Raw genomic sequence first — 12,101 nt, forward strand, 5'->3', positions numbered from 1 at the left:
TCACATAAAAGACCATCAGAATGTGTTGATACTGGGATGCCAAGTGAAGGTTGCAAAACAAGCTGTACTGCTGACACTGTTTTTTTCACTTGCAGCTTCATTTTTAAAATGCCTTTTTAGGAGAGTGTAGATATTAAAAGACTTCACTTGTTTACCTTTTGTTAGAAGATACCTTGTGATGGATTCATTACCCATTCTGTGAAATAGCTTAAAGGTCCTTAGGTGAAAATCACTGCTGAGTTCAAAATAGTTTGTAGTTATGACTAATGGACTCAAGTCCTTTCTTACAACTTTTCTTATATGTGGATGGATCACAGGCATCATAAGTAGTTGTGCTGTACTCAGGAGTTTTGCAGAGTTTTTTCCTTATTTTTATCATGTTTTATTGCTTGGATATGGGATGTGTTTTGCTTTTGATCATGCTTTTTTGCTGTCCCTTGGGTCATGTTAGTATAGTAGTATACTAACATGTATAGTAGTATAGTAGTATACTAACATGTAGTATAATCTGTGATAGTTGTTAACTCACTGCCTTGTGTGACTGCTGTCCACAATACCAACAGAGATCAGCAGGAAGAAAATGTAAGTCAATTTAAAAATGAAATGTTAGAAATTGGTTTCTTTGTAGTGAAAGTCTAAAGTTACTAACAGAGCTGTAAAGATCCAAAGGTGTGCACCATTGGAAAGTGTTTGCTTATAATATTCTTACACAGACTTGGAAGTAATTTTATTTAATCTCTTTAGAGTGTGAATTTGTTTTCAAACAGTGGGGAACAAAAGGATAGGTCTTCATCTCTGAACAATATTGAAAAGCTTATTTTTTGTACTGTCATCATCCTTAAAAACTTCTTGCTAACCAGAGCCTTCCAGGAAAAAAAAAAAAAAGAGAAACAATATTCTGACGCAGTGTTTTGAAATGGAAAGTTCAGCATTCAGTGTCCATTATTCAGAAAAAGAAATAAAATCAGTTTGGGTTTAGTTAGTTTTAGGTAATTTGAAAGATAATTTTAGTTGAGTGTTAAGTGTTTTTGTTGTATTGCAAGGGAGCGAGGGGAATGTAATTTTGCTTTCTGAAATGTTTCTGGTTTTGTTGTATACAAATTGTACAGCATTGTCAGGCATTCTGAGCATGTGGTGCTATTCCCTATGCTGATGATGCTGCAATGCCTTGAGTTTGCATGATTTTTTTTTCTTTTCTTAAATAACAACAAGGCATTTTTATATATAAATAATGTTAAGCTTTGCTCCACTAGTGCCCTTGAGAAATTTCATTGCAGACATAATTCTGTATTTGAATTTGGGCATGAAGTTTATTATTTGAATATTAGGAAGTTCTGCATCAGTAGTGCAGTGTAAAAGTTGCATGTCCCTCATGTTACTGTGCCTTACTAATGCTTATTCAGAGTTCAGTGTATTAAAAATTGAACACCTGTGGTGGATTAAGGTGTAAAACAAAAAGTCTTTCAACAAGCAGTAAACTGTATGTCAAGTATAGAAATAAGCCCTGTTTAAAATTGTTTTAACTTTTTCTACAGAGCACACCTGCAACATCGATACCAACAGTTCAAGTACAGGGCCAGCAGATGAATTTGCAGCCACCTTCATACACTGCAGCAAGTCAACATGCAGAGCAAATGAAAAAACCTGGACAGAACTTCATGTGTCTGTGGCAATCTTGTAAAAAGTAAATGTCTCCTTTATTTACCTTTTACTGATATGTAACAGATGCTTGTATATAAAAGGTGATTCTGCAAGTTCCATTCATTCTGTTTCATTAAGTTGCCTTATACTTTGTCGGTGGGGAAAAGAAAAAGTGAACAGTGTTGAGGAAATTGAATGAGATCGGGGAAGGCAAGCCACTTAACTGCTCTCAGTTACACTTCAGAGCATAAAATGAGTATTACATTACTTTCTTGAAGTATATTGATTATTTAGTAACAAAAAATAGTTATGTAGTTAGTTTAAAAGAATTCTGAGCTCTGAAGCTTATTCTTTGTGTTGCAAATATAAAAATAGTGCCTGTACTGCAGTTACAAATCATGTCTTGACATTTTCTTGTATTTCCAGTTTTGCAAGAGCAGGGTGTTGCACTTCAATGTCCTGGCCACAGTTTTATTTAGCTTATGACTAATTTTGGTAATTATTCTGTTTGTGTTCCGAAGGATGCCATTGTCTTGAAAGGAGCTAGTAAGAAACTGGGTCTTAAGACTAGACAGCCATGATTAATTTTTTTTAATTTGCTTGTGTTGTTCTGAGAGAGGAGTGAACAACCAGACATTTAGATGGAGGCTTATTAAAAATTTGATATAACTCTTATGGAAAGTATGTGTATCTTGATACTGACTTTTAAAATAACTTAGGTTTGTGAATATGCTTAGTTTGTGGGTTAAAGAAAGGTAGTTGTCAAATAGCCACTTTGAAAACTGGAGAGAAATAGTGAGTGAAAAAAGATGCATAACATATAGGATGGTATGAAAAAGAGTGACAGCCTCATTGCTGTAGGATGACAAAGGGGGCACAAAGCTAATTTAACTGAAAGCTGGTGAGAAATTAGAAAAAATAGGATGAAAAGATGGAGAAGTTTAACTGTTTGTAATGGATAGTGAAAGTAAGGCATTTGAACAGAATTGTAGGAAGACTGAATGAGAGTTAGTATGAAACCCCTGAAAGTGTAATTTCTGTTTATTTCATTCCTTGCAAACATAATTCTAAGATCATTCAGTCTGTGCAAAACATTCAGTCAGTGCAAGAGATCTGGTGCTTTTTAAATCATTGCACTATTTCCACTTTTAAAGTGATTTTTCTTTCTTTGATAGGTGACACTTCTCTATGTAAGAAATATATGTAAGGCTTTACTTACTCTGTAGTTTCCTCCCTTACTACTGGTAAATAGACCCGCAGTGCCACAGTCTGCTGGCTGCACAGTAGATGCATTAACTCGTGCCTAGGTATGGGTGGGTTGCATTGAGGCTGAAATGAAGGGCTGGGGCAGTGTCACACAGAAGCCTTGCCAGCATACAACATGTCAAAAAGTTTGCTGAAGTACAGTTTTAAAGTGTAAGTAACCAACTTCATTCCATGTCTAAGGTTACATAGGATCAGCTGTGTTGGGGCAGGAAGAGGAGCAGTAGTACTAGATTACCTTGCATTATCAGTCTTTTTGTAGTCTGTCTTAAAATACAACTCCAGAAGGTTTACCTGAGACTGAGGTTCAGGGCTACAAGGCCATTGATCTCTGTGTTTTGCTCCATGCCAAGTATATTATTTCTATTGCTTTAGTTTATCTGGCTGTTACTTCCTGTACTGCTTTCCACTCATGGTTAAATTGCATTCTTTTCAAAAGCTCTCAGAGATTTTTGCATTAATAGATTTAGTTCATATGACACACAGCTCTTGTTTTTATGCTGTCACCTTTAAAATAGTTATTTGAGTCCCAGCCTAAAACCAGTTTAGATAAACATTACACTTGACCTTCTCTGTGCTGAAGAGGAACCAAAATGTTAAGTTAGCATCTTCCTCAAATAAATATGTATTGTTTATTCATATTCCTTGAACAGCATGATTAAAAACAGGTATATCAAATCTCCTGTAGGTTTCCTGGTTCAGTTAGATGTAAAGAAAAATCTGGAATTGCCACCTGTTCTTTTTTTGTTTGTAGCTCTCAATCTTAGCTGCTTTTATTGAGTAGTTTAAGTGGGAAACAAGAAGATTCTTTTGGGTGGGTCATTAGTCTGTCTGTGTGAACTTCACGTTCACTTCTTGGTTTCATTCTCAATTGCTTAGCTTTTTTTTCCCTGTAGGATTCAGCAGGCAGTTTCATCGCAGGAGAATGATAGAATGCTGGGGTTTTTTTGTGATATTTGTAGCCAACTGGAAAGATATGACAGGAGGCACATTTGAAAAAATAATTTTCACCTGTTTCTCTATGCATGTTCTTTAGTTTAATTCTCAAAAAATACTAGCATTATGTTTTCCTTCAAAGATGCAATGCAGAAATCAGTGAAGGCCTTAAACATTTTATTGTGAAGCAGGATAAATAAGAATAAATAAAATAGTATGTTCTTTTCCTACTGACTAATTTGGCTGCTTCAGTCAGCAACATTCCAGTGGTGTGTACTGGTGGTTTGATTTGGGTTTTTTTAGAACTGAATTAGGAAACATTAGACCAAGATTTTAAATGCCACAGATTTAGTAGTGTCTAAAAACTACAATGAGATGAGGCTGAATTATGCAAATAGTTGAAATGATTGGCCTCTGGCAGATCTGTTCACATTTAATATCTGAAGTGGAAGTACAATTCTAAGAGGTGTCAGTCAGCACATTACTTTCCATTAAGGATGTAACAGAAAGTAGGTGTTTTCCTTTGAACTTCAGCTGTCTGCAGGTACTGCTAATTGTATGCAGCTTAATTTAAAAGCTGCTGTTTTGTTTCACGGGCAGGCAGATGTCTGCTCTTGAATTGCTTTGTATTTAAAAAATAAATTGAAAATGCTATTGAATCTCCAGTGCCTGTCAAGTCAACTGTTAATGCTCAATGTTCTGTTCAGCAGTTGAACAGAACCGTGGATGAATTAAGTAACAAGATTCTAGACTGAACTGACCATGTTGTCATTACATAAGCTTTTTTTTATTACAATAGTTAGGCGTTTCTTTAAGGAAAAATAGTTTTTCTGTGCAAAATGGTACTAAGTTTGAATCTTTTTAGGTCAGTGATGGAAGTGTATAACATACACTATATTAAACAGTGAATGAGCCAACATAGCTTTATTTTTCTGAAGCTTTGCCATGTTGAATGAAATGTTTTGCACTGTATTTTGGATTTCACTTAGGCCATGAAATTTGTTTCATCTGTGCCAGAAATTATTCATAAAATCGTTAGTGCCAGGCTTAACCTGATTCCCCTTTATTGTGGGAAGATCTTTCTGTCCTCTGAAAACCCACTGTTGAGCCAGTATAGATGTAAAACATTTTATTTTCATTTCCTAGTATGGGTTATCTGGACCAACAGCAAGAGGCAGGTATTTCTTCTTCTCAGCTACCCTTCAGTGAGAAGTATCTGGCATGTAAAAGGTAAATGCTTTTAAAGAGAGTAGTATTTATTGCCAATGCAGAAGGTAATTGCTGTATTACAGGTGGTTACTGCAGTAGCATTCAGTTCATGACTACAACTTGTCTGCGGGTGAAATTAGCTCTTTGGTGTTTTTATAGTGTTCAGGTATCAGTGTCTGTACACTCAGAATATCAAGTTGCAGATATGTTTGCGTAGTGGACACTACTGAAATTAGTAGTGGGATGTGGAAGAGGGTGGCTGGATCAAAGCACTCTGATCTGTTGTTCATAAGCTGAGAGTGTGTGAGGGCAGCTGGTGGCAATGACTTCCCAAATGGCAGCAGCTAGGTTTCCAGACCCCTTTGGTTCCAAGCATTAAGTGGGTATTGATGAGCTGGGTTACTTGTATTGAAGTGAATTTTGAGCAGCTAAATCTTTAGGCCATTTTTTCTCTGTTGGAGTAAGGGGCCTAATTTGTAATTTCTGAGATACGTAAGGTGTATATATAGACTAAAAAAACCCCAGTGTTTTGAGTCGTTCACTATTTTCATGTCATGTCCTTTGAAATACAGCGATTCTCCTTTCCCAGCTTATATATGTTACAATAGCACATAATTTGTCTGCATGAGATTGGAGGTAGCCTAGGTTGCAGCAGTCATGCATTGGTGGAGCTTGCAGTCTTGAGAAATTCAGGTGAGGTGAGGAGTCAAGTCAGGCTCTTGAACTTTAAGAAGGCAGACTTCTAGCTGTTAGGGGAGGTTCTTGGGGACAGAGGAGTGGAACAGAGCTGGCAAAACTGGAACTGAACCTGGCAGGGTACACAGAAAATAACAGGAAGGGCTTGTACAGGTACATTAATCAGAAAAGGAGTGTCAGAGGAGGTGTACCCTTGCTGTGAATAGGTAACAACAAACAAAGCCAGCATGGCTTCAGCAAGGCAAATCCTGTGACCAACCTAGTGGCTTTCTGTGGTGGAGTAACTGCGTCAGTGGGTATGGGGAGGGCCACAGAGATAATTTATCTGGACTTCTGTAAAGCCTTTGACATGGTCCCCCACACATCCTTCTTCCCAAATCAGAGGGAGATGGATTTGATAAGTGGACTGCTAGATGAATTAGGAGTTGGTTGGACATTGACATCCAGAGGGTAGTGATCAGTGGCTAGGAGTCTTGATGGACTAAAGTGGCACATGGTGTCCCTCATCGGTCTGTACTGGGACCAGTGTTATTTAATATTTTCATTAATGAGAGGGATGAAGGGATCTGCTGCCCCCTCAGCACGTTTGCAGATGAGTGGTGCAGCTGACACACCTGAAGCACAGGATGCCATCCAGAGGGACCTGGACAGGCCTGAGCAGTGAGCTTTAAATAAGGTCTGAATCTGACTGCCAGTGGAGAAGGAAAATGGGAGAAGGAATATAAGAGATTATCTTCTATAAATACATACTTTTTATATAAATATAAAAACATATTAAATAAACCTCATCTAGTTTAGCTGTTCATAGTTTGTTGCTTGTATTTTGCTTGAATTGCAGAGAATGGGTCTGTTGGAATTAACATGCATTATTTCTTTGGTGAAGTGTAAGTAGAAAACAGAACCATGATATTTCAATCAGATTTGGACAAATCATATTGACATTTATTGGTAGCTCACTGGCAATATGTATACATACTTTCCCATTCAAAATTTTGCAACTTTCCATTTATCAATGCGTGTCTCAATTCAGAAAAAAAAAAAAAAAAGGTTAACCACTCTGAGTTGATGTTTGTTATTCACTGGGGAAAAAAAATAGAATTAAATTCCCCTCTCCTCTTTTTGTAGGTGGTTTCAGACACCATCACAGGTTTTCTATCATGCAGCAACCGAGCATGGAGGAAAAGATGTCTACCCAGGGCAGTGCTTATGGGAGGGATGTGAACCTTTCCAGCGGCAGAGGTTTTCCTTCATTACCCATTTACAGGTACAGATTTTCTTTCGCATACTACTTCAGATAACAGTAGGAATTCCATGGTAAATTTCCACACACCATTCTCACCGTCTTTCTCTTTTCCTCAAGGATAAGCACTGTTCCAGAGATGCTTTGCTTGCAGGATTAAAGCAAGATGAACATGGACAAGCAGGAAATCAGAAGCCTTCCAATAAGTAAGAGACTTGAGCCTCATTAACAATAGAAAAAATAAGAGAATTAGAAATTATTGAGTTTGTTTATAACTTGCCTTATCAGGTGAAACTCTGCATGTGTAAGAATCTGTAATCAAATTTGAGGTCCATTCCAGTAAAACCAAAAGGGGAATAGATTCTGATGTAGTTGCAGTTACCTTAAAAAAAACCAGGTAATTCTTTAAAGTGGATCAAAACTCTATGATTAACATTGTTCTCAACATCCTCTCCTATTTTTTTGCCTGACTGGACAGCATTTTATAACTTTCCCTGTAACCTTGTAACAGGGAAGTGCTTGTCATACAAATGGAAAGTTATTTATTGTGTACAGTTCATGTGTCACACAGCTGAGATGGATTGTCTTGTAACTTGCTGTATTCCCTCCAGTTTTGTGGTCTAAATTTGGGCTGATTTGATCCAGGGACTGTTGTGATAAACGTTCCTTTAAACAAGCAAGCAAGATAAATGATAAAGACTCCTCAGAGTCTTCTGATTTTGTGTTGCTATCTGAAATCAGATTTGGCTCTTCTCTTTCCCAGAATGATTTTGACCATCTGGAATTAATATTGCAGAGTGCAACCCTATTGGTGTGAGGTTTTGGGGCTGGCTGAGTTAATAGTGGAATTGTTCAAGGTTCAGTTACTTGTGTAAGTGTGTTAAGACCTGGCCTTTGTTAGAAACTGACTGGAACCACTTTAGATGTAATTTCATGGTCCCAGGCAGATTTTTGCTGTTCTGTGGCTTGTAAAACTGCTACCAGGTTGCTGGAGGTAGCAGATAAAGTCAGGTTATGAAACTGAGAAGTTTAGTTTGAGAATCCTTTTATTTTTTTAATATAAAAAAATCTTAACACAGACTTATAATTGCTTTATGGGGGCCTTGTTTCATTAAACTGAGCAACACTCAGACCTTGGAAAACCACAGAAAGAAGAATTATGGTAATGTAGTCTTAAATAGTTGGTAAGTGGGAAGTGTAGGGCTGACACCCTCTATACTAGCATGATGTGTTCTTAACTCTGCCTTTTCATAATGTTCCATCACACAGATAGCACATTCCAGTAGCTATGTGTCCTCACAAGCTTCTTTTAAATTTGCACAGGTACTTATAGGAGAAAAACTGTTTATACATCCCCTCTTCTGAGGCAGAATTCCCTAATTAGGTCAGATTCAGAAAGCAGGAATTTGCACTCATAACCAGTTCTTGCTAACATGCTGCAATATCACAGGATATTAAGGATGTGATTCAGAACACAAATTGAAATGAGAACATTCCTCTGCTCAAAATAGGATTTTTTATGTCTTGAAAAGATGTGCAGATGTGGTGCATAGGGACATTGTTTAGTGGTGGATGTGGCAGTGGGTAATATTTAGACTTGGTGATCCTAGAAGTGTTTTCCAGCATAAATGATTTTATGGTTCTGTTTTGACTCTCTGTGGCATCCCTTGTTGCTTTTCATGGCTGTGCATTGCTTATGGTGAGGGAACTGGCTTTAGTTTTTGTTAGGTTACATGGTAAATCAATTTGTTTTTTTAAAAAAAGCTCATAGAACAAAAGAGTGGGCTTCTCACATGAGTGAAATCTATTTGTCTTACTGTCAGTGGAACACCAGTACAGGAGGTGGGCTGGAGCAAAAGGAAGAGATGAGACCTTTCTCTGTCAGCATTCAGAGCAGTTAATACGCTGTCTTGAAAAGGTGTAAATGTTCCCTTTCTGTTACTTTTACTCTCCTCCCTTAACAAACAGGAAGATTTTAGGGAAGTGTAGTGTGTCCTGTCCCCCACATTACCTTACAGCTCTGCCCCACAGTTCTGTTAGGACAGCTGAAAAGAGCATCCAGCAGCTACATGAGGGAGACAAGACTTGATAATTTGCTTTCCAGAATCAGTGACATGTCAGATGAAACCCTAAGCTCACTCCAGCAGCTCACCTCAAGCTGTCTTACAGGTTCATGTTTGAAAGCTGTCTTGCAAGGTCATGGCTTAATTTACTTTTTTCTGAGTCCTAGAAGTGTGTCAGATATATCAGCTCACAACTGATACTCCATATCATTAAACTCTTGTATGGAGCTCTGAAACAGATGAAAAAAACCTGGTACTGAGACAAAGCATGTTTAAGCCATCAACTTCTAGGCATTTTTTAGGTGAACTCTCTTCACTTAATCCCTCACTATTTAGTAAAAATTACACTTACCTCAGAGACTTCAGATTGTGAGTGTTACCAGTGTTGGAAGTAAAACAGAGCACAATGTAACAGAGGAGGGCCCATATCCTGATCATCCTTTCTGTCTACCATAACACCATACCCACTTGAAAAAATCTGTAATAGCTTTTCCAGAACCAGTTAGGCAATGTAAAGCTGCATTGCAGAATTGGTTTTATACCTTAATTCTGTATTTCTTTGCATTTCAATTTTATTATTTTAGCTCTTCTGGTTTTCAGAGGTAGCTGAGTATTACATTCTGAAAGGTCAGGTAGCATTAGCAGTTTAACTGTGTGTTGACTGTAGCTTTACACATTGGAATCCTTTTGGATTCACAGTGATTTTTTTTTTCCTTGTTGCCACTGCAGGAGATTATTTTAAATCACAACATAAGTTGAGTTGATAATGCAATTAAAGAAATTCAAGAAAACTACATGTTTCGAGAGATACTTGCCCACAGATAGAAGTCAGTTCTCTTGGTGTCTCAGTAACGTTTTATCAATTCCTTTTTTCTTCAAACGTAAAAAGAGAAGAAATTTTTTTTCATATGTTCCTTAATGCAGTTGTCCCTTTTTCAGTATTTCTAGAATAGTAATTCAGCTTTCTAAGATTTGGTGAGATAACTGTTGAAGAGAGACATTCAGAACAGCCTCCATTGATGAATCCTTGTGCTTCTCAGTACGGGGAAAACAAAAATGTTCCAGAAATTAAAAATGAAGGCAATAATTCTTTTACTGTGGTACTCGTTTTTCTATAAACATGTCACTGCCCACCTTCTAAATTCAGCCCCTGTCATTCTCCTTTAACTTTATAAAGCCTTTTATTTATTTCCTATATTACATTTTTTAAATATATATTTTTACATTGTATATATTATTTTTGTTCGGGGAGGATGACAGAGTGATTATGAGACAAGGTGTCAGGGAGGAGTCTGTCTGTTACTACAGTAACCCAGTTTTTAGCTGGGCTTCCTTGCTGTTAGAACCTCAGATTACTAAGAAAGTCTCTAAATAGAGAATTCAAGTTTTATTCTTAGAATACTCACTTTCAGTATAAGATACCTAAATTAAACTCCTACAGGCTTTCATTCCAAAAAAAAAAAAAAAATTGAACATTTGCATTTCATTTATGCCACATTTACAAGTAAGCACTACTTACACTTCTTAACCAAGTTCTACTAGGGTATGAAAAGACTTCATAATAATACTGTTCAAAACATTGAAGTGTGGTGATATTTTTCACCACTAATACTTCAAATTGTTTTTTAGGATGACATTATGAGTAAATCATTAGGTGAAGTTGCATATTTATACATTGTAAACTCTGATGGCATGAATAATTTCGAAGTTTTTAAGTGAAATACAGCTTTGACTTCAGTGTTCATACTGAAAATGGAGAAATTGCTTCTGCTATGTTTGTTATACCCTGCTTAATTTATTAATCTCAGTCTAAAAGCTGCAGTAACAGGTAATTGGTTTTGTAAACGTTTGGTCTGATTTAACAGTTACTTGTTTTATATCTTATAACTTACGTTATTTTATATTGCTCCTCACTAATCACAGTTAATACATATTTTATATTGCCTTAGTGTCTAATGGTCCCAATGAGCTGTGTCAACTTTTGAGTAGTTACCCTTTAAGGATCTTCTCTGGCCAAATCTCAGATGGCATTTGCATAGCTGCTGTCACAGTTCCTGTCTGATAAAGCATCCCTTTAAATTGGTGCACTTCAGGAAATGGCTGTGTTATTAGTACAATATATTACTTTTCCATCACAGATGTCAGGGGTGATGAGCAGTACTTCTTCAAGAGAAGTGTTTTTTCACATAAAATAAAGTGCATGACTCTTAAGGGTTTACAGTGGGGCTTACCTCTGTGGAAGCAATCATGTGTCAGCACCAAGTGTTAACGGATCTTTGTGTCTCTGTTCACATAGGTTAAAAATTGTAAAATAAACTTTCCAAGTTGTTAATTGTCTAGAAAGCAGCTCAAAGCCTATTTTTATTAATTCTTTCTTTACTAATGTAGGCAGCCAGCCGCAGGGGCTACTGCCTCTACTCCCAGAGCACAGAAGGCCATTGTGAATCACCCGAGTGCTGCCCTAATGGCATTAAGGAGAGGATCAAGGAACCTTGTCTTCAGAGATTTCACAGTTAGTATTGTTTGAACCAAATATGAGATATTAATTGTTGCCTGCTACTAACTGCAGGGCTTTTACATTTTTTTTGTCTTTACTTTTGTAGGATGAAAAAGAGGGACCAATAACTAAACACATCCGATTAACAGCTGCCTTAATATTAAAAAATATTGGTAAATATTCAGAATGTGGTCGCAGGTAAGCACTGTATAATTTTTCTGGTATCAGTGGGCACTGTTGTTTCTGTTCTTTCCAGTACCAAACAATGGGTAGGTTTTACCTATCTTAAAAAACCCCAGTAAGTATATTGACAGTACAATTTCTCTATCACTTCTGCACTCTGTCCTTCCCCACAAAAATGCTCTGTGTCATCTTACCTAAAGACAGCATTTGTGATCCAGATGCTTGAAAAGTGGTTAGCAAATTTGGCAGGTTAAATTTCAGGAGACAGATGAGAGAAGCCTTTGCTGTTCCTTTTCCTCCACAGTAGTACTGCATGATTCTGACAATTAATTCTTGTGTAAACAACTTCCCACTAGCAGTACCATTTAAATTC

At 37.0% G+C, this 12,101-nt stretch overlaps 1 protein-coding gene across 1 annotated transcript in view; it reads left to right on the top strand.

The window, feature by feature from the left end:
* The window catches only part of ARID2 (AT-rich interaction domain 2), a 92,810-nt gene that overhangs the window by 77,862 nt on the left and 2,847 nt on the right, over positions 1-12,101 (top strand). Inside the window, exons 16-20 of the mRNA XM_041465579.1 lie at positions 1,536-1,684; positions 6,871-7,009; positions 7,106-7,191; positions 11,437-11,560; positions 11,652-11,743. Of these exons, the coding sequence (XP_041321513.1) occupies positions 1,536-1,684; positions 6,871-7,009; positions 7,106-7,191; positions 11,437-11,560; positions 11,652-11,743 (590 nt within the window). The remainder of the gene's footprint in view (positions 1-1,535; positions 1,685-6,870; positions 7,010-7,105; positions 7,192-11,436; positions 11,561-11,651; positions 11,744-12,101) is intronic.

Source organism: Pyrgilauda ruficollis, unplaced genomic scaffold, assembly GCF_017590135.1.
Source record: "Pyrgilauda ruficollis isolate IOZ18807 unplaced genomic scaffold, ASM1759013v1 scaffold19, whole genome shotgun sequence".
Lineage (NCBI taxonomy): Eukaryota > Metazoa > Chordata > Aves > Passeriformes > Passeridae > Pyrgilauda > Pyrgilauda ruficollis.